A 25,852-nucleotide genomic window follows, 5' to 3' on the forward strand; every position below is an offset into this window, starting at 1 on the left:
TCTGTAAATATCATCTAATCCAGACCATAATGAAATACAAGAAAAACATCTTTTTTAAGCCAGCTTATATTAAGTGTGTATGTTATGTAGGTGTGTGCGTGTACGTGTGTTTATTTAGAATGTTATAATGCTTCCAGAGCCTATTTTTTTGTCTCAAATTAGACGACGAAGAATGGTATACACGAATACCATATTGAAGACGATCAATGCAAAAACGATGAGTTTTTTCACCTCTGGTGTCAACTTTTCAGAGTACTTCCATTCCTCTGACAGGAACGAGATCAGCTTGTATGAGAACTTACCCATCAACTCAGCTCTGTTAATTTCACCAATTTCAGCAACGACTTCCATGTTCCTTTGGAAAATCGTCTGCGACACCTCGATAATACGTAGCTTCTCAGCCTCGGTCAATTCAGTCCTCGTAGCAAGCTCGTACCCCTTCTTGTATTGCCAACGTAGTCTGTTCTCGTCATCCACACCTTCTTCACTGAAAGTGAAGAAATTTGTCGCTCTTCTCACCAATTCCTTAGGTGACAAATGTCCGAATTTGGGGAAAAGACCAATGTGACGGTACAAATTCGACTTCATGACCCTACCACCAGCGAAAAGTGCCAAATATAGCACATGGCAGTACGCAAGAATCGTATGAGGCTCCTTCTGTACGTTGGAATGGATCTCATCGACAAACTCTTGCAACTTGGCAGGTAACTGGAACCCATCCAAGAACTCTTGCAACTGCTCGCTGCCTGGATACTCATCGTTGTACAAGACTTGCAAATCCAACACTAGCTTATCAGAACGACGGAACTCCTCGCACCAGAACTGCTGCAAGATCCCTTTCACCTTTTCGTCCTGTACCGTTACTGGATGTTCCAGCAAACGGTCGATTTCTTGTTCAATGGCATGGAATACGTAATAGTAGGCAACGATACCTTGTCTGTATATGAACCCGTGTCTCATGGCAAAGGCCATCTTCATACTCATATAAGCATTGATCTTATTGTGCATATCACGGGTTTGGAAATTAATTCTGTTGGCTAAAGCACCAACATCTGTAGGCGATGGAATTGTAGTAGCGTGTTCAACTGACATCTTGATATTTGATAATGTTGGTTGTTTAATTGCTAGATTCGACTCTATTAAGATAATACACAGTGTAAGATATGAGAGAGATAATCCACCAAATTAACTACCTTGTACAATCAGTTCCCACCCATTATATATAAAACTGCTGTTTCCAAACGGAGTGAGCCAAGACATCGACACCTTATTTTAAGTATCGTTTCGGGCGTTCGAGACACCTCACTTGCAGACCCTTGGCACCGATAAAGCCCGGTGGGTCACGTGCACACTGTCCGCACCGCACCGAGCATTTTCGGGTGTGGCAAACACGGTGCGAAAAATGGGTTTCCAGCACAGCCGTTTCTGGAAGAAGGCCAGACCAAGACTCATCTTTGATCATACATCCACATATCCAGGTCTCCTGTGCCTTAGGCTGCCACTAGGTTCCATACGCACCCAGTTGCACCCCTGGTTTCCGGTCAGGAACACCCAGGACGATGATCATCTTGTACTTGACAGTCAGTAGTTAGATTCAGTCCATGTAGTCTGTTGGACTACATGAAAATTGGAGTAAACTAGGTGTGTGTATATTGTATGTATGTTTACGTCGGGTATCCCTATTTCATATGGGCCTGTGACTCGTAAAACTCTATCACTTGATCGGATGAGGTTGCGTCAGTGACATTTTTATCGTCTCTTATTCTTACGAACCTGGGAAAGCGTAGCGATATTCCCTTACCGAAGGCTTCAAAACCGGCTTTGTACACCGGTGAAAGCGAGAGATCCGCAGTCAGGACCTCGAACAACATGCTGGGTTCAAACCATACATCTGCTGGGGCAGATGAATCGTATATCACGTTTGTGCTCGGGTGTTCTACTGTGGTGTCCTTCAATTTGGTATACAAATCTTGTAACATCTCATCGCTGAAGCCTGTTCCTATCTTGCAACATGTTTCGAATTCCTCTGAATCCAAGTTGTAGCAGCCCAAGAGGAATCCACCGTAGGTGCCTGTTCTTTTCCCGCGTCCATAGTAGGCTCCAAGGACCACTAGGTCTAGGGAGTCCCCGACACCTTCCAAGTAATCCTTCTTCAATTTTAACCAGTTTCTCGATCTCTTACTGGGTTCGTAATGGGACTCCTCTCCTTCTAACATCTTGACCATGAGGCCCTCGCATGAGTCTTTCACGGATTGGTCTAGATACTTCTGTAGTTCATCGAAATTAGTGGTTGTTAGTTCGTTCGCAAAATCGAATTGACCTTGGGTTCCGTTGAACGTGTCTAGTAATATCTGACGTCTTTCATGGAACGACTTGTTAATCAAGGGTTCGTCGTTTAGACATAGTATATCGAAAGCATAAAGACATACACGTACCTTCACGTCTTTCAATTCTACTCCCTTACGCTTCCTTGTACTTAGTACTTGGAATGGAAGAATCTTGCCCTGTTCTTGATCCCACGCGACCGCTTCGCTATCTACAATGAACGATTTCGTGGCGCCCAAATCTTTAACATAATGCTTTACATCGATCTCGGGGTACCTTTCTGTCATGTCTTCTCCGTTACGTGAATAAATCTTCATAGATCCATCCCTACACAAATGCACTTGTGCTCTTTCACCGTCATATTTGTACTCACAGGTAAACTTAGTGCCCTGGAACCTGTCCAACACCTCGCTGATTGATTTTGTGGGTTTCGCAAGCATCGGTTGTAAGGGAATCCCCGGCCTCAATTTGATATGTTGGTTCAAATTCATGATTCCGTACTGTAACGCAACATTGATGATCATTTCGTAGTTGGGAACTTGACAGAATGCATCACGGATCAATGACTCTGCTTGTTCGACCATCTCCGTGCTCGGCTCTTGCCCGTTATGCTCATGGGTTAGAATTGCCTTACTGACTGATATCAAGACAGTTTTCTCTGCCAATCCGATTCTAAGCTTGGATTCGAGTGACCTGATCAAGAATTTGGCCTCGTAACCTTTGCACGCAGTTAACATCTTCTTGATCAACGACCCTTTCCTAGATTGAGAGTCCTTACCGTTCGATTTAGCAATCGATACCAAATTGTTGAATACTTCCCCCACTGTTAAGGGTTTTGGTTTAAACATTGTAGGTTGTACGTTTCTTGCTTGCATCGCGATTTCTCCCAAATCACCAATCTCACGGTACTTGTTTCTGATCTGTTGTATCGACTTCCCACATGCCTCACTGATGGTCTTGATCAATAACGATTCACCCAACCCTAATTCGAGTCCCGGTTCATAATCGGGCCCTAATTTATGGATGAAAAGGTAAGTAATCGGAACTAATGATTCAGGATCCCTTTCTAATACAGAATATAGAAATTTGGAACAGATAGCAGTGATTGCTAGTCTAGATGAGGTAACTTCAATGGCCTGGAAAGTATCACATAGCTCAGCAAATGGGATATTGGAATGGAATTTAAGCTTGCTAGGAACAGGAGTAAGAGTTTCTCCTCTACTCTTTGGCGGAGTGATATTAGATAACGATGATTCCGACTTCACTGGAGGAGCCGCCGCAGTTTCATCAGGCATGGCTGAATCACCTTCCTCATCGACCTTTTGTTTCTTATTTGGTCGCAAAAACCCATCTAAAGTCAATTGCTTACTACGTTTCGTCGACATTTGCTGCGATGGTACTTTAAACGTAACTGGTCTCTGAACTATCCAATTTCTAATTATCGGAAGTCGAAACATACAGTAGATATGTTAACTTCTCTCTCCAATCCTTGTTTGCTTTTCTGATGATGTTCTAATTGGAATAATCTTCAAGTCGCGTAAATGTTAAGACTTCAAAAATTTATACATCGTACTAATACACGGGAAGTATCACAGGGCATCACCACCCTAACCTCAAGTCAGAGTCACAATAACTTACTTGCTATTGAAACAATAAAAGTTTACTTAAGTTAGATGGACCGCTACTATTGCCTATTTACAAATACAATGAAGCAAGATATTAAGTAAAAGAGTATTAAAATGTACATTTCAAACCGCATAGCCAAATCACAGAGACGAAGATCAGACACGACATAAAAGGCCGAAACAAATGAGAGCCCCATACAGCTCATCTCTGAAAAGACAGAGATAGTTCTTCTATGACTACCGCGAGCACGTTAACAGGAAAACTTGGCAGATTGACCTGTTTGTCACAACCATAGAAGAAAAGGTAGTGCCGTGACTCTGGGTGTCAATAAATTAAAAACATTGTTGGCCTTTTAAGCATGTAAATGCATCTATGAATAAAATAAAGTCTATCTCAACTGCTAATCTTAATAGAGTGATGACTAGTGGTTCATGTCGGATGGATTAAGCTGAAATTTTGTATTTATATAGTACTGATTTTGAGTCAGGGTAACACTCCAGTATCCAATTCATTAGGGCTGGCACTGCTATACATATTATCGAGAGGAATAGGTTGCTTCGCTATCTCATCCCTTCCTGAAATCATCAATTGACACATCGTACTCTCTTGCGTTGGGCAAGTATGCTTTGTAAGTTGAATCGTCTGTGATCCACAAGGCAGTTCCACTAACGTTACTTATGCTGTTTTCCATCTTTATGGATTTAGTGTATTCCTGTTGGATTGTCTCTATCGATACAGGTTCTTGGTCTAAATCTACCAACTGTTTTCTGAGCATGGCAATGTGCAATGCCATCTTCATTTGTCTTTGCAGTCCGCTTTTCCTTTCGTTCAAGATCTGTAGTTCTCTTTTCTTCCTTTGAGCGTTCATCTGTTTCAAGTAAACCTCTTGCATCTGCTGGGACTTGATGACCTGGTTGTTTAGCTTCGATTCCAGCTTCATTCGTTCGTTGTAGTTATCGATGGCGAAGTATGATAGTGCTCCAAGACTGATGATTATTCCGATTTCTAAGAACGGTTTTCTGCTTAGGGATGACTGAACGGATTGTGTAAATGGAGCGGGAGGAGTAGAACCGTTGAACAACGGCTGAGGAATGAACCTGGGCCCATTTGATGTGGTATACTTCTTTAGTATGCGCAGCATTTTCAATAGTTGGGAGGCAATTGGTCGGCGGCAGATGCCTTGTACTGTCTTTGTAACTTGTTTCACTCTATATCCTTTTTTTTTTTTGGTTGCCATATAGTAAGGTTCAAAGTATCATGTTGTAGATCTTTCTTAGTGATAAATTCCGGGATTTAGCCTTAAATAATCAGGCGCGCGAGACCCCCACATAGACGTCTATACCGACAAGGTCGTTTACAGTAGAATATGTCCGATTTATTTCAGTTGTGACGACAATCTGTCCTATCTGAACGTGTTATATCTGATATTAAAGATGAGTTTTAAAGATTGTACATAAAATAAACCTGTTTAGATAATAAACACACGTACAACACACACCATATGCACAGTGCTAACTCTATCACGATGAGGGTACGAGTATCAACAAATAATCTAATGAAGTCTCCACTGTAGGCGGTGTACGCAGTTTACTATTCTGTGTTTAGGGCAAAACAGTCTTTTTAATGACGACGAGAAGCGGTAATGATTTCGTTCATTTCTTCAACCTTAGCCTTAGCTCTACCGAAAGTTCCCAATCTCTTCTTTGCGACCTTTCTAGCTCTCTTTTCACCAGCGTTTCTGATCAATTCGATCAATCTTCTTTCGTATGGAGCCAAAGAAGCGACTTCCTTAACGATAGATCTGACGAAAGTGGTTCTTTGGGAAGCAGCACCCTTTCTGTAAGAAATCTTTGGGGCTGGGGTCAATTGGTTGACCTTCTTACCTTTGTTCAAACCAACAGCAATACCTGTAAGACAGTTATAAGTATGGGTATTAACAACCTTAAGTTGTCAATAGACATATAAATATACGAAAATGTTAGTAAATCATGGTCCTTTTAGATAAACAGAGGTTCCAAACTACGTTGTCTTCTTTTGAGAGAGGGGCGGTGCACCAAATACGTGCACTGTCTTACCATGAATCATGTCTACACTTTTATAATCATCGATATCTGTGCTGCAATCATAATTATGTCACTCATCTCACTTTCAATAATTCTTTCCTCAGTGCAATGTATTCCCACAATATATTACTGTTCCTCGTTTGATTCATTTGGTTATACGGTCTTATTCCAATTCTAGGTCCTTTGTTACTGATATCTCCCTCAAAATATTCGTTCGTTCGCTAGTTTCTTCGTTCATTCATTCATTCAAATCACATACCTGACTTAACGGCCATTTTGTTACTCTTTGTCGTTCGTGATGGTATTAAAACAACAGATTAAACAAGCTGTAACACTACCATATATCTATTAACAGTGTATATATTGATGCTCTAATCGTCAGAAAATTTTTATAATACTTTGAAAAATTGTGAAAAGCTGTAGCAGTATAGAAGTTCCAGAGGATGATTACCCGGAGGAGTGTTTGGGAGGGTATGGGAAGTGAATGGAAACCATGAGATGCCTAGCCTGGGGTCTAAGTGGGCAGTCCAGCGGCCAGTTTGGTGGAATGTCCAGGCCCAGACCGGGCAGTCCAGCTTAGGGAGGAAACGGGACAGGCCCTGCCCAGCTCGAAGCAAGCAACGAAGACGGATGGGATGTGTCTGTGCATCCTACCGTCAGCTCAGCGGATTTGGTGGACATGAGAAAATAATTTCCTAGTATGGAAACATTCTCATTTTCAGCAGAAATTGAGTATGTATGGGTGCAACAGTCAATAATGTCTGGGTGCAACAGTCACATGCACACCGTTCAATTCAATTGAACAGTGGGTGATTAACTCTTGCATCGGTCAGTCGGACAACTAACGCATAGTCTTCAAGCATCCTCCCAGCTCATGGTAGAATCTATTTTCTCATTGTTTACAAGCTTTTATATAAAATTGGAACAAAATCTATTCAGTTCTCATACAGTAATCGTACTCAAATCGAAATTCAAGGCCTTTAATCTCGATACGATGTCTGCCACGTCACGGGTAGCAAATTGGTCCATGAATTTCTTAAACGATAGATCTAATCCATCCGCTTTGTGTTCCATCTTTTCCAATGGGAAAAGGGTATGCAATAGTTTACGCTTACCAGCAGTAATTCTCAATGGTTCTCCATCGACAACAACTTTGTACAATACGGTGACTTCGTTGCCATTGGCATCTGTGACAGTCTCAGCGTCCTTATGTACAGGATTGGCAGCTTTTTCCTTAGAGTTCAGTAGTCTGTAACGGAGTTTCCAACCAGTAGGTCCCAATTCCTTAATTCTGGCGGCCTTTTCCTTAGTCAAATAGTTGTCAATACCACCTTCCTTGGTAATTGTTCTTAAAACTTTTGCTGTCATCTTAATACTAATCTTTCTGTTCAAAGTCTCACTCCATAGTCCTTTTCTAATAACGTTTGGACTCCATGATCTCCTGGTTTTTGTCTTCGATTCAGCGATGTTATTACCGAATTGGATGAAAGACGCACCGTATAAACCTTTGTTACTCTGTTTGTAAATTGGAGATTCTCCGTATGGATAATCAGGGAATTCCTTCTTCTCCTTTGGGATATATAATGGCTTGCTGTCGCCGACTTGATACGTCTTTGGAGTTGGGATCTGTCTGCTTTCAACTAATCTCCATTCTCTGAGGAGGTGGCTAAGAGTGGAAAACCCTCTTTGGGAACTTGGAAAAAACTTCATTCCAGATGAACGATCTCCGTGCTTATTGGTGAACGTACAGAGACTCTTAGACCAACTAGCTTCATACTAGGTTCAAGCTCCTTCTCTTCACCTTAGTGCATGTATCAAGTCGTTATTTTCTAAAATTTTGAATAAGCTTTGGAAAGATCAAAACCGTATACAGCGAGAATGGTAAAGCATAAGGAAATTTATGATTAGAATACACCTCTGCGTAATGGTTGGCGGTATCATGTATGTATGAAGGGTATGTATATATGTACGGCTGGATGGATATTGTGAATGAGGTCCCTGTTGCAATTTTTCTCATTTCTTCCATGGTGATTTGAAAGCCCAATTCCCGAGACGATTTCCCTTTGGATTGGTGGCATCTTTGGTCCAAGTCTTACCTGTGCGTAATTCATAGTTCTCTTTTTCTAATTCGTCAAGGCGTGTTCTGAGCTCTTGATTTTCGTCCATAACTTCCAGATTTCTTTCCATTGTTCTATTCAAATCTGCTTTCAAATCTGTGGGAATTTCAGCATCTGGATTAGGTAACGTTTGTTTATAAAGTTCACGTTCCAGTTGTTTCTTCAAATCTTCTATCTCTAGTAATAAATCCTTATTTTCGTCCTGAAGAGTTTCCATCCGAAGTCTGTTTTCAATTAGTTCATTGGCAATAGTGATATGCTCTCTGTTTAATAGCGAATAGTCATTTTCTAATTTCTTCAACTCTTTTTGAAGCTGTCTGTTTTTAATTCTTTGTTCCTCATATTGTTGTTCCTTTTCCGTTTCCAACTTGTGAATCTCATCGTACTCTTTCACGTAACGCTCCAATTGCAATGGAGTTAATTTGATTTCCAACGAATCAGAGATGAATCTATCAATATCGTACTCTTCTGGGTTCTCCTTAGAAGCATAGTGTTGGAAAAGGTCCTCCTTCAAGAAGTCTAAGAGAGAATCGAAACTGAGAATGATCAAATTACGACTGTTCTTTAACATCAACGTTAAACTGAATTTTAGCATCGATTCGATACCTTCAAGTATGACAATATCCATGATTCTGAGAACGAATTCAAGGGGAAATTTGTATGCGAACATCGTCAGGAACCATTGAGTTGCAAACATTGTAGATCTTATTCCCTGCCTGATCAAATGGTTATACAATTGAGGATCATTTTCCTCCAAAAGTGTATCAAATTGGTACAATTTCAACATCAGGCCAGGCATTCCCGGCAAGAATAAATCCCTTAATCCGTATACTTTCATGAGTTTCGTTAATAGAGAAAACGCTTGCCATTCTTCTTCACAGTTCAATATTAAAGTAGTAGCAATAAAACCCATGCCCTGTGTGTAACCAACTGGTGGGTCATAAAGAGAGTAAGCCTTGAGCACGCTGAATAAAGAATCTGTCTTACCTTCTGGGATGAACTTCGTTCTAGATAAATCTCTTTTGATTGCCTTTTCATGCGGTGACTCCAATAGAAGTAAGGAACAGTATAACTCCTCCATCTCCTTGTAATTTGAACTGGTTAGTAGCTGCCATATAATACCACGGACTTGAGTTGGGATACCTTTCCCTACTTCAGTTTCTAATTTCTTTGAGTCATCCTTGACTATATCGCTAAAATTATGAACCAGCTTACTCCAGAATGGCCAATCGTATTGTACCAATTCTTTGTCCGCATGATCTAGTAAGCTATCATATTCTTCTCTTAGTGTCTTGGTACCTTCTTTTGCATGCTCACGCTCTTTGTCATCTCTTAGTTCCAATTCGGTTTCGTTTTGAATGAATCTGTTCAATATCAAATCGAAATCACTGCTGTCGGAACGTTTATGCTGATTAAAATGAGCACGAAACTTGGGAGACTTCATTTCCTCGGACAATGGTGGAGGTACGAAATGTACAGGTCCAGATAAAGACGTTGCCACATGAGATCTTGAAGGAAGTGGTGGTTTCTCTCCCGCAATGTGGTCCCTTGGAGGTAAATGTGGTGGCTTAGTTTCGTTATTGAATGACTCAATCTTCTGTTCTAAAATCTCTTGCTTGGATTTTATCACACTCTCATTAGATAAACTATCCTTATCAGTATCAATTGGTTCGGTTTCATTATTAACAACCTCCACTGTATCTGGTGCTTCACTTTCTACCGTTGAACTATCCACTGGTTCATCTGCAACTTCTTCCTTCACCTCAATAGCACCAGTGATAGGAGGAGAATCTTCATTATTCTTCTTTTCCGTAGCAGCAAAACTGACATCAGTCTCCTTTATTTCATTAGCACTGGGAGCACCGTCATTAGCAGGTGCGTCTGCTACATCCGGCTGTTCTGTTTCTATTTCTATTTTGTCCCCTGATGGCTCAACATTCTCGGACTCATCTAATGGCAATTCCGCATCATTTGATGCCGTAGATTTAACATCATCTTTAGTTTCTACCTGATCTGTCATATCTGAACAGTATTCAGCCCGCTTATAGTGTTTCAAGAGGTTTCGTGCTACTTTCCTTCAAGGTAACATAGGGTTGATGGGCTTTAAACAATTATACAATGGTCAATATTTCAATCTTGTTCGAGAGAATAGCCTGAAACGGCTGGCCGGGTAATTTTATAAACAGACGCGCGACTGGAATGTTCGAGTGTCAGTTAAAGCGAAGCCGTATTGCTTATAATAGGAATGGATGATTCACCTAATATACAACGTGTTGGCGTTAGTATACTCAGAGAAACAAAATATAGCATTGGTGGATATATGTCTAAATATTTAGAGGGTTAAATAGTGCTTAAAGAAAAGACCAAGATTAGTGATATATTAGTGCATACCCAAGTCTCTATACTTCTTAACTAAAGACCAGTAGTAATGTTTAGTTCTGTTTCTGAGGCCCGGACCCCAAATTACCATTCCAACAAATGTCAAGTTACATGCTAAGAGAATGAAAGCGGCACTGATAAATGCGTTTTTCAAACCAAGGTTTTCAATCCATTTGGTGATACCAAAGGAAACAGCAAAGGACATGACATTTCTGATGATGATAACCACGACCATCGCTTCAGTATCCAATTCCTTGTAACAGTCAATAGCATATGTCGTGGAAATGGTGATACCAAACATTGAACAACCACCTAACATTCCAAGACCAAACACCAAACCAAACCAGTGGATTTCATAGTAAGCACCGACGCCCCATAGAATACACGCAGCGACACCAATGAAACAGTAGATTATAACGGTGTACAATCTGTCTTCTGGCAAACTGAGACCACCACGATATCTGGCAATACGGACCTTCAACCAATCGGAGAAAGTACCGACTAGGAAAAAGACAATGAAAGAGAAGATCAATGGAGAGAAGTAAGCAAGACCACAAGCCGTACTGGAAAAGTTGTATGGAGGAGCAGCTAAGATAAGGACCTCAGTTGCGTTTAAAACATTGAACCAAATTAGGGATTGACCGTAGAAGAAACCTGCCCATAAGATACCAGGTAAACCGAATAAATAAAATGGTGCCATGAAGTAATGATGTAGTAGGAATTTTTCCTTTGCACCACTTGTCATGGAGAGTTTACTCCAGAACGTTTTAGTCGATTTTCTCTGTTGCACGGTCGCTCCGTCCACAACTTCAACTCGGCTCAATTGGTTCATGATATTTGAGTTTTCAGCACTTAACACTGAGTGCAAAACGTCGGGTACATCACCAGTGACACCACCGACGCTATCTGAGCTGGTTTCATCCACGTTGATATGATTATTTTCTTTATTCAACAAAGTGTCGATGTTGGCTGTAGCTGAAAATACATTTGAAACGACAGTGCCATCGTGGCGGTCCATTGTGATCGGTTGGCCAGTTCTGGAATCGATCTTTAGTTTACGATCGTAATTAGTCTCTTCCATGAAGAAGAATAGAAACACGGTACAAACAGCAGCAAAAATGGCACACCACCACATGACCCATTCCCACGATTGTCCATCAGAAATGAAACCAGCGATACATGGTGCGATATAACTAGCAAAGAGTAGTGTTACACCGTATGTTGCTAGACCCGAAGATCTTTGATGTTCAAAGAATAAGTCACTGACAGTAATTTCTGGCAACGACTCAATGGCAGCACCAAAGAACCCTTGTACAACTTTAGAGCCGATCCATTCACCTTTGCTTTTGGTATATGGAGGCCAAACGCAAATCAAAGCAGTAGCAAGCATAGTGAACACATAAACAGGCCTCTTACCGTATTGCAACGCCAAAGGTTGGAAAACAAAACAACCGATACCGAGAAACAAGAAAAGATAACCAGTAGCGTTGTTCAATTGACTTAATGAGATACCGGTTTGAATGGAAACATCGTTCAATACCGAATAGATAGCAGCAGTAGGAACACCGACACCTAATGTGTACACCAATGAGCATGACAACGCAAGGAGCTTCCTTTTCATTTCCCAGTTTAATGGGTCGTCTGGATCGTCAGATGGGGTTGGCACCAAGACAATCTTCGCATTTTTGTCACTTTTATCATGTCCATCAACTAAATGGACATTACCAGGCACGGCTTCGAAGTCAATGCCACCATGAGAATCAAATTCCTTCTCTTTAGACATGTTGTATTTTTTTTTGCTAGATAGTAAGGTATTATTCTTCCTTGAGCTGTTGTGATCTATGAGATTGGCATTAACAGATCCTATTCAAAGGCAAAGTATATCAAAGGCAGTTTGTTAACTTTGGCAAGGGTTTAAGTATTCCAAAAAAAAAGAACACTAGTAAAGAATAATCAAAACGAATGGCTGTAATCTTATCAAATTTAGAACAACCTTGTTTATTGTTCGTGTTCCCTTGGTTTTCTGTTTCAACAAATGTGATTAACAATAAAAGTTCACCGTTATCGAAAGATTCAATATTCTTTTCTTAATCAAAATAGTGGAGATCACCAAGTATTCAACTTCTAATCCATGTATTTGTTAATACGTTGATCTTGATGTGGTGAATTATAATCGTGTTTGGCATAGTGTAACAAAATCGGGGATCAGTTATAAACAAAGATCGCGTTGCACACCGATTAAAAGAATCATTCTTGACAGCAACTAACAAGGTTACGTCCTTATACCCAAGTAACCATCCCTATTTGTCAGTACCGTATCAACAAGATACCAAAGCTTCTGACACGAACCAAGTAATGCTATGCATATTTTCATTCGAGGTGACTCGAATCTATCATTTTTTAATCATCTTTAACGCAAACCTCGATTAAACCTTTTCGAGATAACAGATAGAGATAGTAAAATATTCCTAATCGGGAAACCATTGATAAAACTATCAACGCATTGTCACCTCGATTAAGGAAAGAGACAGAACGGTGCTTAGCTGAGTAATGTTGCTTCTCGCTGGACCGCGATTAATGCGGAACATACCCCTGGTAGGCTGGCAGATTCAACCCCAAACCAAGAACTAGTCCCCTAATTTTTTATGAAATACACCTCGATTATGAAGATTAAACTTAGTTTCATAGATGATGATCCAGATTTCTGACTCTCCGGTCATAACCCAAATCATATTCTACATCGTAGATGTGGTAGCTTTTGGGAGAGGATCAAGTAATCGATGATTGGTTTGTTCCAAATCATACGCGATGAACATAATGCTCAGGAGTTAGGAATGGTGGCCATTTCAGCGGAGATCTTTCCAATGGAGATGAAAGAAGAAGAAGAACCAAGCGGTAGCTACTGACTTTTTTAAGTTCCGTAGGATTTAAGGGAGGTTGTTGCTAAGGTTTGGTAATATCATCATATAAATAAGGACCAAAGAGCGTTTAACATCGTTTGTATTGTCTGCAATTTTTTTTATCAACTTGGTCAATTATATGAATGTAACATATCGAAGTCAAACAGATACACTGTATCACATTAGGTACTTCTACATATACTACCACACCGAAATATCATAATGACTATTGAAATCGCACCAACTAATGAACAAGCTTTTCAGCAGTTCAAACCTTTAATTGAGAAATACAATGCTGAAAAGGTCGAACAAATGAAATCATATGATCCAGAGTTTTACGTGAAATGTATTTCTACTATTCCATCTGATGCTGAATTGGATTCCCAATCCATCGATCCAAGACAATATTTAGGTCAATTGTTAGATGCCTCTGAGCTGAAAATTGTCAACGACTACACAATCAACGATCTATTGTCCAAACAATTGGATGGTTCCTTGACTGCTGTCGAGATTGCCAATGCGTTTATAAAGTCAGCGATCATTGCCCAATTAACAACCAACTGTATCATGCAGTTTTTGATTCCAAACGCCCTGGACAAAGCTGCAAAGTTAGATGTCTATCTAAAGGAAAACGGCAAACTTGTTGGTCCAATGCATGGTATCCCAATCTCCTTAAAGGAGCATTTAAGTTTCAAGGGTGAGATCACTCATGCATCTTACGTTTCTCTATTGTCATCAGTTACGCCTAAACATGCTTTGACCGTTGACATTTTCGACAAGCAAGGTGCGCTATACCATGTGAGAACAGCTCAGCCTCAAACTATTATGCACCTAGACACTTGGAACATAATTACTGGAAGAACTAGAAATCCTCGTTCTACCAAATTGTCCCCTGGTGGATCCTCTGGCGGTGAATCTGCCGCTATTGGTATGCACGGCTCTGTCATTGGTATTGGTACCGATATCGGTGGTTCTATTAGGTGTCCCGCCGCATTTGCTGGTATCTGTGGTATGAGACCAACTGTTAAAAGAGTCTCGTTGTTAGACGTCACTCCAAGTTCTGGCGGTCAAGAAAGTATTGTTCCAACGATTGGCCCGTTAGCTAGATCTATTGAAGAGCTGGATTACTTTATGAAACATTACATTAATGACGGTAAGCCTTGGGAATCTGATACTACTAGTATCCCTATTCCTTGGAGAGAAGCTGAACTGCCTCAGAAGATCAAGGTCGGTGTCCTATATACTGATAACCTTGTAACGCCATACCCTGCCATCGTAAGAGGTATGAAGACTGCTGCCGAACAATTGGCAAAGCACTCTGATACGTTTGAAATTGTCGACCTGGCTCCATACTGGTTCTCTGAACAAGAAATGTTAGATATTTATACTACCAACTTGGTCCTCTATACGATTGACGGTAACAAGGGCCAATTGTCCTTGACTGAAAAGAGTGGTGAACCGATTTTACCATTAACAGAACATTATTTCAAGTTTGGTGGTGGTAAACCGTTAAGCGCTTTCGAAAACAGACAACATAACCACGTAAGAGATGTCAATCAACAGAGAATCTTTGAAGAATTCTTTAAAAAGACCTCTTCAAGTTTGGGCTTGGATTTTATCTTGTCACCAACCAACGTCAGCCCCGCTGAAATTCCTGCTGAGAGTTTCTACTGGGGTTATACTTCTTTCTGGAACTTGTTCGATTATCCAAATGTCATCTTCCCCTCTGGCGTTAGTCATGATGTTGAATTGGATTCGCACGTTGATGAAGGTTCTCTTTTATCAAATGAGTACGAGAAAAAGGTTTGGTACAACACTAACGGATCTTTGAGGTATGATGCTTCCCAATTCATTAATGCGCCAGTTGGTCTACAATTAACTGGTAAGAGATACGACGACGAAAACGTCGTTGCTGCAGTGAAGAAAATCACCAAGGCACTTGGTGTTGGAAGACAGTGAACTCAGTTTAGTCTACTATATATGTATCTAAGTTTGCCGTCAACATGATGAGCATTCTGTAAAACATAATAAATATCCTTATAACTATTATTGAAATTATCATTTTGCTTGATCTTTCGTAGTTTTGGCTTAAAGTATGTCCGTGTATTGTAATTGTTACTTAAAATAAAGAACTTATCATAAAATGTATACTAAACTGCAATTGCTTAAGCATTGACCCAGGTAAGATTTTCTCTATCAAAGAGAACATCTGACCTATCAGCTAACGGTAACTCCCATGTCTTAAAAAGAAATAGTTTCGAGTTAAATAATGGCAACATGTGGAATTTGTCTCTAATGTAGTCAAGATATGATAATATCTTCTTTTGATTTTCCGTGTCTACAGTGAATATTCCGCAGACGATGACAGACCATGTAAGGAGTCCCCAAATGAAGTCTTTCTTTGGTATTTTTTCCATGTTATCAACTATCTCAGAAACTGTGTTTTGGTATGATAAAAGGTCAAATTCTTTGTATTGAATAACTTTGGAGATTAGTAGAAAGGATGTCTTGGCAACAACTTCTCCCACAAGTAAATTTGTTTTACAGTTTTGATAAACCTTCTCCTCTAGAGAAGTCTGGTCAGCACTCGGTAGTATGCTTGGCGTGTGATAGTATGCTTGTTTCTGCAACTGCATTGCTCTCTTAAACCAGATACTTTCCTTATCTAAAGGCATTGGCAATCTTGCAATATATGATGCTTTGGCCAATATCTCGAAAGCCTCCGATGCAGCTCCAAAAATCGGATTGTTCATCCATCTTACATCGCATTGGTATATGAAACATTTCAAAGAATTCCCCAGCACCTCGTACACGCTGTAGGGGTTCGGAAGCTTTGATATATCGATAGCCCATAATATAGCGACAGAATAATTATATATGAAACTTTCCAAAAACATTCTATCATGTGGCTCTAGTTCTGGTTTTTGTATCGACGTATCGTGCTCCATCTCTAGCACTAATTCTTCCACGTATCTTTCACCGGTAGTCGAGATGGATTTGATCTTGGATAAGTAGTAAGGTGATTTGATAATTTGATAAGAGCTTGTTAGACATGACACACAGTCATTTACTGTCGAATTTATAGCAGTCTTATTACGAAGGCATAGTAACTGATAAGATGCAAGTAACCATGGTTTATCGTTTTCGTCAGGATTATCTTCCAGAAACTTTTTGATAAGTGTTAGAGAGCTCTGATACAAATCTGTTGAGAGAGTAGAGAACGTCTCCGAATCATAGTACTCCATGAAAGTAGCTCCACAGCATAGGAACACTTCTTTCAGAACAGTATTATCTTCAAAGTTTTTCGTGAATGTAGCCTGTGTGGTTAACAACGGGTGTGTTTCTTGTGGACCCAAACTGACCAACCAGTGCTTTACGGAAACGTAAAGCAAAAACAATTCGTCAGTACAGTGTTTCGGAATTATATCAAACTCGCCTTTATTTAAGCATTGTAAAATAGATTCGAACTTTTGCGCCATCGGATGTGAATCGTCAAATAGATAGTTGTAAAAAGAACGAGTCTTTAATGAATCATCACTTAGCTTTCCTTGTTCAGCTTTCTCAATTGCCCTTTCAATCGACGAATTAGAGATGGTTAACGAATCTGTCAAATGAGGTGTCACTTGTCTCGACAACCATATGGTACATTCGTCTAAGAAAGGTAAACTAGCACATGCCAGTTCAGCGGTACTTTCCGGTTCAAGTTCAGATGCTTCTAGTTGTTTAGCCGTAGGGAATCTTTTCAGTTCTTCCAGATGCCCCAGTTCCTCGTTAAATTTGGCAAGAACATTCTTCCGCAGAGTTAAACTGTAAAAATTCCGTTTCTGTGTCACAGCCAGTGTCAATTTCATACTCTTACCTCTTTCCCGAACTTTCCAATCATCTAAATGGAAGTTCAGAAACATATGAGGCTCTTCTTGAGCCTCTTCGTTGTCTCTCCAAACGCATCGCAGGAAGTTTTCCTTACAACCACTGCAAAGCGGTTTTTTCTCATCGCATTTCTTATGTCTGTCCCTACAAGTCAAACACCCACGACTAGACCGTTTCTCGACCAACGTAGTAGCAGATGATTTATTCTTAAAGAGCTTGCTCTGCCTGTATCTTACCCTAAGTTTAGGCATCTCTGCTCACTGAAATCTATATTCAGTTTCGGCTTTCTGCGACTTCCCTATCGAACATGACACTATGAAAGCGTGCCTAACCAGTAAATTCAGCACATCGATTGTTCAAATGGCAACTTATATAGGTATATATGTATGTAGCCACTTAGATGCAGATATGAATATGTCAAAGGTTAAACGGTTTTCCGGAGATTTGATGTTGAACATTGATAATCGAGGTGTTCGAGATAAGATAAGGAAAACCCCATTAATCGAGGTAACGGAAATCACGACTCCAAAATGAGTCATGTGATTTCGATGAGAAATAGAAATCTGCGGGGATGGTAGTTAAGGCCACGAGTTGGTTACCTACAATGTGCATGATGGACACTGTTCGTACCAGTGGTCTCGTTGGATAGCTATTTGATAGCTACTGAACAAAAAGTAAATACATGAATTGATGCTGTCCCAATTGACTACGGAAAAGAGAGATTTCTTACTCGTCGTTATCAAATATATAGTTGTACACATCGTCCATTGTTGTGGTGTTGAATAGCTGTTGGGTCGATGGATTCAGGAAGTTGTTGGTATCAGGCCATCCAGATGTGGTTGGAGGTCTCATTTGAGTTGTTGATGACTGTAGCAAAGAGTCCGTGATAGTGATCGATTGAGGCATCTGGGAATTACTGACTCTCGGAGCGTCTTCTGCGTTTGCTGACCACAGTGAAAGTAGGTCCGAGAAACTGGTTGATTGTAGCAATGGAGTTGGTGGTGGCATCAGTTGGCTTTTGTTGATGCCTTCTCTTTGTAGTATTTCAGAATAATTCTTGGTTAATATCCCATCAAATTTAGCGGCCAAGGAAGATTCTTGTGACAATATACCCATCGCTTCATGGGCTGATAATAATTGCGCTTTAACTGTCTCCCACAAGGCGTGCTGTGGAGATATCCGAGATGCGAAATGTAGAGGCACTAATGCGCTTCTAACAAGATAATGTGTCGCGTACCAACAGGAAAGTGAGTTGAATGCATAGCTCCGTACAAAAGTGGCCACGCTAAATATATTTCTGCTTGAAAGTTGAAGGCATAACTCCTTGCACCGTATGACGTTGTTGTCGGTTGGGGCATCTTCTTCAAAAAAAACTGAGAAAAGTGATATTAGGGAACAATGGAACATCCAGTATGGCCGGAACTTCACTAATGGTAGCCAATCTAGTTGAGTTTCATTTAAGGCTTTGAGTTCAGCTTCGGTACTAGGAGTAGGCCAGTGGTCTAAAAATGCTTGAACACTATCGAACCATGAGAGACATTCACCTGCACTTTGCTGATATGAGTTATTTGACAATTTCTGTTGCAATATTTGAGACCATTGGGATTCTTGTATGATGGAGGAATATATGCTTGGTTCTTTGATAGTGGCAGATGAAGCTGGTAATGGTATATCAATAGCCTGAAGATTGGGCAATAATGAGGGCCTTCCAGTCTCTAATGAGAGATCGCATCCCGTGCAATAAATAGTCCACCACAATACTCTACGGAGTTGCTGATCATGTATCGTTGAGTTTGGTAGATCCCGGTGTAATCCCAACGATGTAGCCATATGGCTACAAAGTCCTATGAGACTCCATGCAGTGTTTGGCTTATGCATCTTTTGAACATAATGCGTTAAAAGTATGAGTGCTATGGTTAAATCTGTGGACCCTGTTTCCAATACAGCGGTGGACAAATATGATAATGCGTTTTGGTAATAGAGAGTATGGTGACTTGAACATGAATTAGAGCACCATGAACCCAAAGCTAATACCGCGTTTAGTAAGATGTGCCATATCTCAACGTTCTCTGGTTTAATTTGATCATTATACTGAGCGAAAAACATTTCCTTACTGACCAACGGATATAGCGCATGATAGTGCTTGAAGTACGCATCGATATACGCGGATATTGTCTCTCTTTTAGCGAGATATACAGAGTCATTGGCAGAAAGAGGAGACATTGCCCTTTTGTTTGAAGATGTACTTGTTGTGGTTATGTCCGACACATTATGAGTAATATTATTGTTTAGTATTAGAGGTAGCTTCTGATGGTTTATATTATTATTATTAGTGTTAATGTCATTGCCTACTTTTGATGTAACGCCAGCGATCTTTTCTGATGATAGTAATTGGTTCAACCAAAACAAAATTGAACCTTTTCCAAAATAACTATTATCGATTGACGTTTCACCTTCCTGCCAACGGAAGAATGCCTCTGTAACAGGTGATAGACCAGAGATGTTACCCAAGTTGTTATTATTGTTACCTGAAGAGTACATGTTCCGCAGCGTTGCCGTGGAAATCGTGTTCATTTGCTGTTCATCCAGAAGTGATGGCGTGTGTCGAAGATTGGTGATAGATTGAAGCTCTGTCATCGGTACCGGTTGCATTGGATAGGCTTGAGATTGTACTGCTGGATCAGTTGACAAAGATTGTGCCGGCTGCGCAGTACCAAAGGCAACGGGCTGTTCTAACGATGAATCGATATTATTCGATGCAAGTCCCGGAACAGTATTTGTAGAACCCATAGTAAGCAATTCCCTAATCCTGTATGTATCTTTTTGCTGAAGTAACCTATCGATATCCCAAACTGGGAAAAGTTCTTTCAAAAACTGTTCCAACTCTGCAACCCTATTTTCCATCTCTGTTAAATGTGCTCTTGTCAACGGAGTCCTAACAACTTGCGGAGAGTAGACACAGTCTAAATTGTATTTCAGACAGTTCGTGCAAGTCGGTACTGTCTTGGAACATTTCCACTTCTTCTTCCTGCAAGCATCGCACGCCTGGTGCATTACTTCACTTGATTTCTTGTTGTTGTTGTTGTTGTTGTTGTTGGCATTGCTATCATTTTTGTTACCATTACTCACCGCATCAGTGCCAGTTTCATTAGCTATCAAACGCCGACTTGCAAACTCAGGATCTGAGGATTCTGTATCAGGCAATTTCCTTTTCTTGCCATTGCGTATTGTTTCCTTCTTAACCGCATTCTTTTTATACTCCGATGGCAGTAACGTTTCCGCCTTACTTGAAAAAGAAGGCGAATTGGAGGCCCTACTACCCATTTCGTATAGTAAAAACAATCAGTCGGAGTAAAGTTCAGATCTGTGATGTTCAAATGGTCAAATCGTAAACCATTTGGATGGTTGCTGATCTTTTAATGTTTAGTTGGGTACTAGTACAATTGGTGTAAAAAAGTGCCTTGACTCTAAGAAAAGCTTTAAAAAACTCTGAATATCCTGGGATTTCTGAACCAACAGAACAAACCCTCACTTGGAAGAACGGCAGGTACGCTATATATTGTCTTACTTGAATTGAGCAAGGGTCCGAAGTTGTTATTTCTAGTTATTCAAAGTGTCATTATCTATGATTTTGCAGTTACTTCTTTTTCAAAGCAACTTTTGTATGGGAAAGGCGGAGGACAGAGATCACACCCATACATTACACTTAAGGACAGGAATACGGTCTGTTCCGGTCCGTGAAACCGTAAAGTCCTGCGTGATCACACAAAATACTGGTACGAATGCATATTCATACACTGCTCAATATCGACGGTTCACTTGCTACGCCCGTGCCGTGAGTTAGCTTGGATCAATTGCTGCTGTGGTAACTTTGAACAGCGAATGTCAAAGGTCGACTAGTTAATTCCATGTCGTTACTACATATTAAGGCTAATTGTACATGCGGCTGGGGAGGATTACGAGAACGGTCACATGATTCCACCACATATATAAATATTTACAAACCGCATACTCTGTCGAAGCATGGATATCTTGAGGCCAGACGTCGGTTCCTGCGGAATTTGTAACCTAATAGGGTAAGTACAAAGTCGGCAGAACGGTTTTGTGAGCTTTAATGCGGTGTGAGGGTGTATTGCCATAAATCCGGGTAATTGTATCACGTGATCATAATTACCCGCTGGTTTTGTTTATTTGTTTTCGTTTTTGCTTTTTTTTCCTGCGGCCTCATCTGAGCATTTTTTAACGCGAATATCGATATCAGACAGAATTCGAGATTTATTTGATCAAAACCTGTAAACATACATACATGTTGACAAGAGAGTCCGAGATTAAGAAGCCAAGGCAAGGACTTGTAATATCCAAATCGTGCCCTACCATAAGTGGTCTATATTGTTCAGAGTGTCTTCTTCTGCTGGCGATTGTAGAGAGGAAGACAACCGACTTTGCCACTTCATTATGGTAAAGCCTTCACATAATTTGAGAAGAGAACATAAATGGCTTAAGGATACGGAAGCGTATCTCCCAGATAAGAGTGTATTAGGGATATTGCAGAAGCATGTAACTGCTAAACGCTCTGCTACTTTGAATTCTGGTGTTGAAAATGATTTGGCACGGAGGACGGGTTCGACGCTGGATCAAGTACCCAGAAACTTGACATCATCGATGCCAGTTTCTTCTGGTGCTGTCACGACAGCACAGACAGCAGTAGCAGGCACGTGGGATGAGGGATCATATACGAATACCACCATTGCAGTGGCTACAGTATTGGATTCAGATGGTGATTCCGATTTGGAATTGATCGCTGATCGACCAAGTGCGAACAACTCCAACGTTACCAGTAGCATCACTGCACAAATAACTCAGAAGACTGAGATTAATACTAATGGTAAGAGTACATCCGACCAAGATTTACATCGCTTGGTATCTTTACTTTGGCAACAATCAGAATTGTTGCAAGAGAAATGTGAAATACTGGAGTCGACATCTCTGTCACAAGATAACAAAAGGTCGAAGATTGGCTCGTTTATTAACCCTACATTGAATCGCATCAAGCAGCAAATATCAGCTATGGACAACCTTCTCCCATCTCTGCCTCAGGCCAGGGCTGTGCCTGATTTACAATCTTTTCCAGCGGTATCTAGAAATGCATCGGCATCTATATCTCGTCGTAACTCACCGACTCCACATGCCACTGAAAGTGTCAATCCAATCCCCTCAGAGGATATAGATATAGACATTCCTTCTTCGCAAACGCAATTAACACAGCAGCATAACAGCTCTTCGCCAAAGATTCAACCGTCAAGGAGACTGCGACATAGAGATCCAAATCAAAATTATTATATTCCCACTTTGTCACAAATGGATGAGAATCCTCATTTATTACAAGAATCATTACTGAGTAAACGGCGAACAACCAGTACTAATAACAATATCCATCATAACGATAATGACAGTGATGCATCAGCTGAAGCAGAATCTGAAGACTCGCATTTTCTCACTACGATGGAAGAAGATCAAATTTACGATAACGAGTTGCATGAATCTGACAAAGATTTCGTCGTCGATGGGAATTACCTCGATTATGACGAGGGACCTGAAGCGGATGCAGAATACCATGAAGAGGATGATAGTAATGTTCCCTTTGAAAAAGAGCGCTCTTCAAACCAAATTATTATTGATTCATCTCCTGGTAGCTCGCCAAGGCATTTGAACCCACCGTCTCAACCTCCATTACAACAGCAAACTCAGAATACAAGTCAGGAATTCCAGCCTACTCCGCAATTGAGATTATTGGACGATGATGATGTAGAATTCCTGGAAGACCCCATTTCAGAGTCTCTGCCGCAGGATCATACCGTTGCAGTGCACTCCGAGGAGTTTGAACCACTGTCAGATACAGATCTGGAGGAGTTTGATGCTGAACGAGAAGACCAAACGCAGTTTGATGAAATTAAGGAACTGGATGACGACTTGAAAATCATTTCAGAGGCGAAATTAGATGCCGAAGATGTGCCCTTATCATTCGCTATCAAGAAGGAACCGAAAAGCCTTGACACGCAATTACAAACTGAACTGGTGCCAGTGCCAGAAGTTATTGAAGATGATGACTTTTCCATGGCAGACCTGGAACCCTATATGGAGGAAACCGAGAAGTGTACGAGAGAGAATTCAGTACAACCTCAATATGCATGGACATCAGAAATGTACCACAAATTACGGCATGTCTTTGGACTTGATTCATTTAGACCAAATCAATTGGAAGCAGTTAATGCCACTTTACAGGGTAAGGATGCGTTCGTTCTTATGCCAACAGGTGGTGGTAAGTCACTCTGTTACCAACTTCCGGCTATTGTGAAATCAGGAAGGACATCTGGGACCACGATCGTTGTCTCTCCTTTGATTTCTTTGATGCAGGATCAGGTTGAGCATCTTTTGGCAAAAGATATCAAAGCTAGTATGTTCAGTTCTAAAGGAACAGCCGAACAAAGAAGAATGACTTTCAATTTGTTCATGAATGGATTACTAGAATTGGTTTATATTTCTCCAGAAATGATTAAAGCTTCCGTACAGTGTAAGAAAGCAATTTCGAAACTGTACGAACATGGAAAGTTGGCAAGGATTGTAGTCGATGAAGCGCACTGTGTTTCAAATTGGGGTCATGATTTCAGGCCTGATTACAAGGAGTTAAGCTTTTTCAAGCAAGAGTATCCAGATATTCCAATGATTGCATTAACTGCAACTGCAAGTGAGCAGGTCAGAATGGATATCATTCATAATCTTCAGTTAAATAATCCGGTGTTTTTGAAGCAGAGTTTCAATAGAACTAATCTATTCTATCAAGTCTTGAAAAAAGAGAAGAACTCAATATTCCAAATGTGCGACATGATCAGAACCAAATTCAAGAATCAAACTGGGATCATCTACTGTCATTCTAAGAACTCCTGTGAACAAACTAGTGCTCTAATGCAAAAGAATGGTGTGAAATGTGCGTTTTACCATGCTGGTATGGACCCTGATGAACGTTTTCAAGTACAGCAAGATTGGCAGGCCGATCGTGTTCAAGTCATTTGTGCTACGGTTGCCTTCGGTATGGGTATTGATAAACCTGATGTCCGTTTTGTTTTCCACTTCACTGTACCTAGAACATTGGAAGGCTACTATCAAGAGACAGGTAGAGCTGGAAGAGACGGAAACTTTTCTCAATGTATCATGTATTATTCTTTCCGCGATGTGAGAACTATTCAGACAATGATCCAAAAAGATAAGAACTTGGATATGATCAATAAGGAAAAGCATTTGGATAAATTACAACAAGTAATGCAGTATTGTGATAACAGAACTGATTGTAGGAGACAGCTGGTTCTATCTTATTTTAACGAGCAGTTCGATCCAAAAGATTGTGGGAAAAATTGTGACAATTGTAAGAACTCTTCCAATATCGTCTATCAGACAAAGGATGTTACAGAAGAATCTAAGGACATAGCAAATTTAATCAAATCTATTCAAGATTCAAAAGTTACTCTTATTCATTGTCAAGATGTTTATAAGGGGTCGAAATATCAAAAAATTGTTCAGTTAGGCCACCACCAATCACCTTATCATGGGATGGGTAAGGACTGGAAGAAGGCAGATATTGAGAGAATATTTTTCAAGCTAGTTACAGAAAGGATTTTGAATGAGTACTCGGTGAGTACTGGGAGAGGCTTTTTTTCCACATATGTAAAACTGGGTCCCAGAGCTAAAGATTTGTTCAAAGGCAAATTGAAGGTGGAAATCAGATTTGTTGCAACAGAAGAAACGACAGGGTCCAACAGATACTCTGACAAAAACGGTAAAGAAGGACCGGCTCATAACCACTCTGCAAGAGCAATATCTGGGAGGTCTTTGACAGATAAATCAAATATGGCTGTCTTATCCACCCCCAATGTTTCGAGATCTTTTACAACAAATAGTTCTGACATTCATCCTGGTAGTGCCAAAGACCACATTAATAGATTTAGGTACAGTGAAATGGCGGATGCACGTTCTTCACCAGTACAACTTACTAATGGCGTGTCTTACGTTTCTTCCCAAGAGCAAGCACATATCACAAAATGTTTCAATTTGTTGAAGGATATTGCCATCAATGTTTCCAGCAAGTTCAATTTTCCCAATGATACCATGTTGATTTCGGATGCTATTCTCTGGAAAGCTGCTAACAAGCTCCCTGCAGATCAAGCATCTTTTGCTAACCTAAATGGTTCAAATGATCCAGCACTGGCGAAAAGATTTAAATACTTTTCTGCTACGTTAAAGAAGTGTAAGAAGGAAAGACATCATATTATAGTGGTATCATCTGATAAATCACTTCCAACAACGACAGAAACTGGTGATCGCTCTGAGTATTTCAATGGAAACGAAGGGATAGATGACAGTGCTGTCATTAGTCAAATAAAAGAAATAATGTTTGCGTCCTCATCAACTTCTTCTCAGAATGCTACATACTCTCAAAAGAGATCAAAACCTAAAGCGTCAGGACGCGGTTGGAAGAAATCATGGAAGTATTCTAAACGTAAATAGAAACTGAGGTCCA

At 40.4% G+C, this 25,852-nt stretch overlaps 11 protein-coding genes across 11 annotated transcripts; 2 read left to right on the forward strand and 9 right to left on the reverse strand.

Annotated features, from left to right (window-relative positions):
• Nucleotides 1-153: 153 nt before the first annotated feature.
• On the reverse strand, nt 154-1,092 carry HMX1 (Hmx1p; the record flags this gene model as incomplete). Its single annotated transcript, XM_453618.1, has 1 exon — nt 154-1,092. One exon carries the CDS (start codon nt 1,090-1,092, stop codon nt 154-156), a length of 939 nt encoding a protein of 312 aa, XP_453618.1.
• Nucleotides 1,093-1,679: 587 nt separating this feature from the next.
• CDC9 (DNA ligase (ATP) CDC9) lies at nt 1,680-3,782 on the reverse strand (the record flags this gene model as incomplete). The annotated part of the gene is made up of 1 exon (XM_453619.1): nt 1,680-3,782. The coding sequence occupies one exon, from the start codon at nt 3,780-3,782 to the stop codon at nt 1,680-1,682; it is 2,103 nt and encodes a 700-aa protein (XP_453619.1).
• Nucleotides 3,783-4,516: 734 nt separating this feature from the next.
• On the reverse strand, nt 4,517-5,188 carry KLLA0_D12518g (uncharacterized protein; the record flags this gene model as incomplete). Its single annotated transcript, XM_453620.1, has 1 exon — nt 4,517-5,188. One exon carries the CDS (start codon nt 5,186-5,188, stop codon nt 4,517-4,519), a length of 672 nt encoding a protein of 223 aa, XP_453620.1.
• A 383-nt stretch (nt 5,189-5,571) lies between these two features.
• On the reverse strand, nt 5,572-6,289 carry KLLA0_D12540g (60S ribosomal protein eL36; the record flags this gene model as incomplete). Its single annotated transcript, XM_453621.1, has 2 exons — nt 5,572-5,858; nt 6,274-6,289. 2 exons carry the CDS (start codon nt 6,287-6,289, stop codon nt 5,572-5,574), a joined length of 303 nt encoding a protein of 100 aa, XP_453621.1.
• Nucleotides 6,290-6,956: 667 nt separating this feature from the next.
• MRPL24 (mitochondrial 54S ribosomal protein bL28m) lies at nt 6,957-7,724 on the reverse strand (the record flags this gene model as incomplete). The annotated part of the gene is made up of 1 exon (XM_453622.1): nt 6,957-7,724. One exon carries the CDS (start codon nt 7,722-7,724, stop codon nt 6,957-6,959), a length of 768 nt encoding a protein of 255 aa, XP_453622.1.
• A 303-nt stretch (nt 7,725-8,027) lies between these two features.
• KLLA0_D12584g (uncharacterized protein) lies at nt 8,028-10,151 on the reverse strand (the record flags this gene model as incomplete). The annotated part of the gene is made up of 1 exon (XM_453623.1): nt 8,028-10,151. One exon carries the CDS (start codon nt 10,149-10,151, stop codon nt 8,028-8,030), a length of 2,124 nt encoding a protein of 707 aa, XP_453623.1.
• Nucleotides 10,152-10,511: 360 nt separating this feature from the next.
• On the reverse strand, nt 10,512-12,293 carry KLLA0_D12606g (uncharacterized protein; the record flags this gene model as incomplete). Its single annotated transcript, XM_453624.1, has 1 exon — nt 10,512-12,293. The coding sequence occupies one exon, from the start codon at nt 12,291-12,293 to the stop codon at nt 10,512-10,514; it is 1,782 nt and encodes a 593-aa protein (XP_453624.1).
• Nucleotides 12,294-13,632: 1,339 nt separating this feature from the next.
• KLLA0_D12628g (uncharacterized protein) lies at nt 13,633-15,369 on the forward strand (the record flags this gene model as incomplete). Its single annotated transcript, XM_453625.1, has 1 exon — nt 13,633-15,369. The coding sequence occupies one exon, from the start codon at nt 13,633-13,635 to the stop codon at nt 15,367-15,369; it is 1,737 nt and encodes a 578-aa protein (XP_453625.1).
• Nucleotides 15,370-15,575: 206 nt separating this feature from the next.
• KLLA0_D12650g (Zn(II)2Cys6 transcription factor domain-containing protein) lies at nt 15,576-17,531 on the reverse strand (the record flags this gene model as incomplete). Its single annotated transcript, XM_453626.1, has 1 exon — nt 15,576-17,531. The coding sequence occupies one exon, from the start codon at nt 17,529-17,531 to the stop codon at nt 15,576-15,578; it is 1,956 nt and encodes a 651-aa protein (XP_453626.1).
• Nucleotides 17,532-18,006: 475 nt separating this feature from the next.
• On the reverse strand, nt 18,007-20,604 carry GAL4 (galactose-responsive transcription factor GAL4; the record flags this gene model as incomplete). The annotated part of the gene is made up of 1 exon (XM_453627.1): nt 18,007-20,604. The coding sequence occupies one exon, from the start codon at nt 20,602-20,604 to the stop codon at nt 18,007-18,009; it is 2,598 nt and encodes an 865-aa protein (XP_453627.1).
• Nucleotides 20,605-21,735: 1,131 nt separating this feature from the next.
• Nucleotides 21,736-25,839, forward strand: SGS1 (ATP-dependent DNA helicase SGS1; the record flags this gene model as incomplete). Its single annotated transcript, XM_453628.1, has 1 exon — nt 21,736-25,839. One exon carries the CDS (start codon nt 21,736-21,738, stop codon nt 25,837-25,839), a length of 4,104 nt encoding a protein of 1,367 aa, XP_453628.1.
• Between the last annotated feature and the right edge of the window lie 13 nt (nt 25,840-25,852).

The sequence above is a fragment of the Kluyveromyces lactis genome, assembly GCF_000002515.2.
Source record: "Kluyveromyces lactis strain NRRL Y-1140 chromosome D complete sequence".
Lineage (NCBI taxonomy): Eukaryota > Fungi > Ascomycota > Saccharomycetes > Saccharomycetales > Saccharomycetaceae > Kluyveromyces > Kluyveromyces lactis.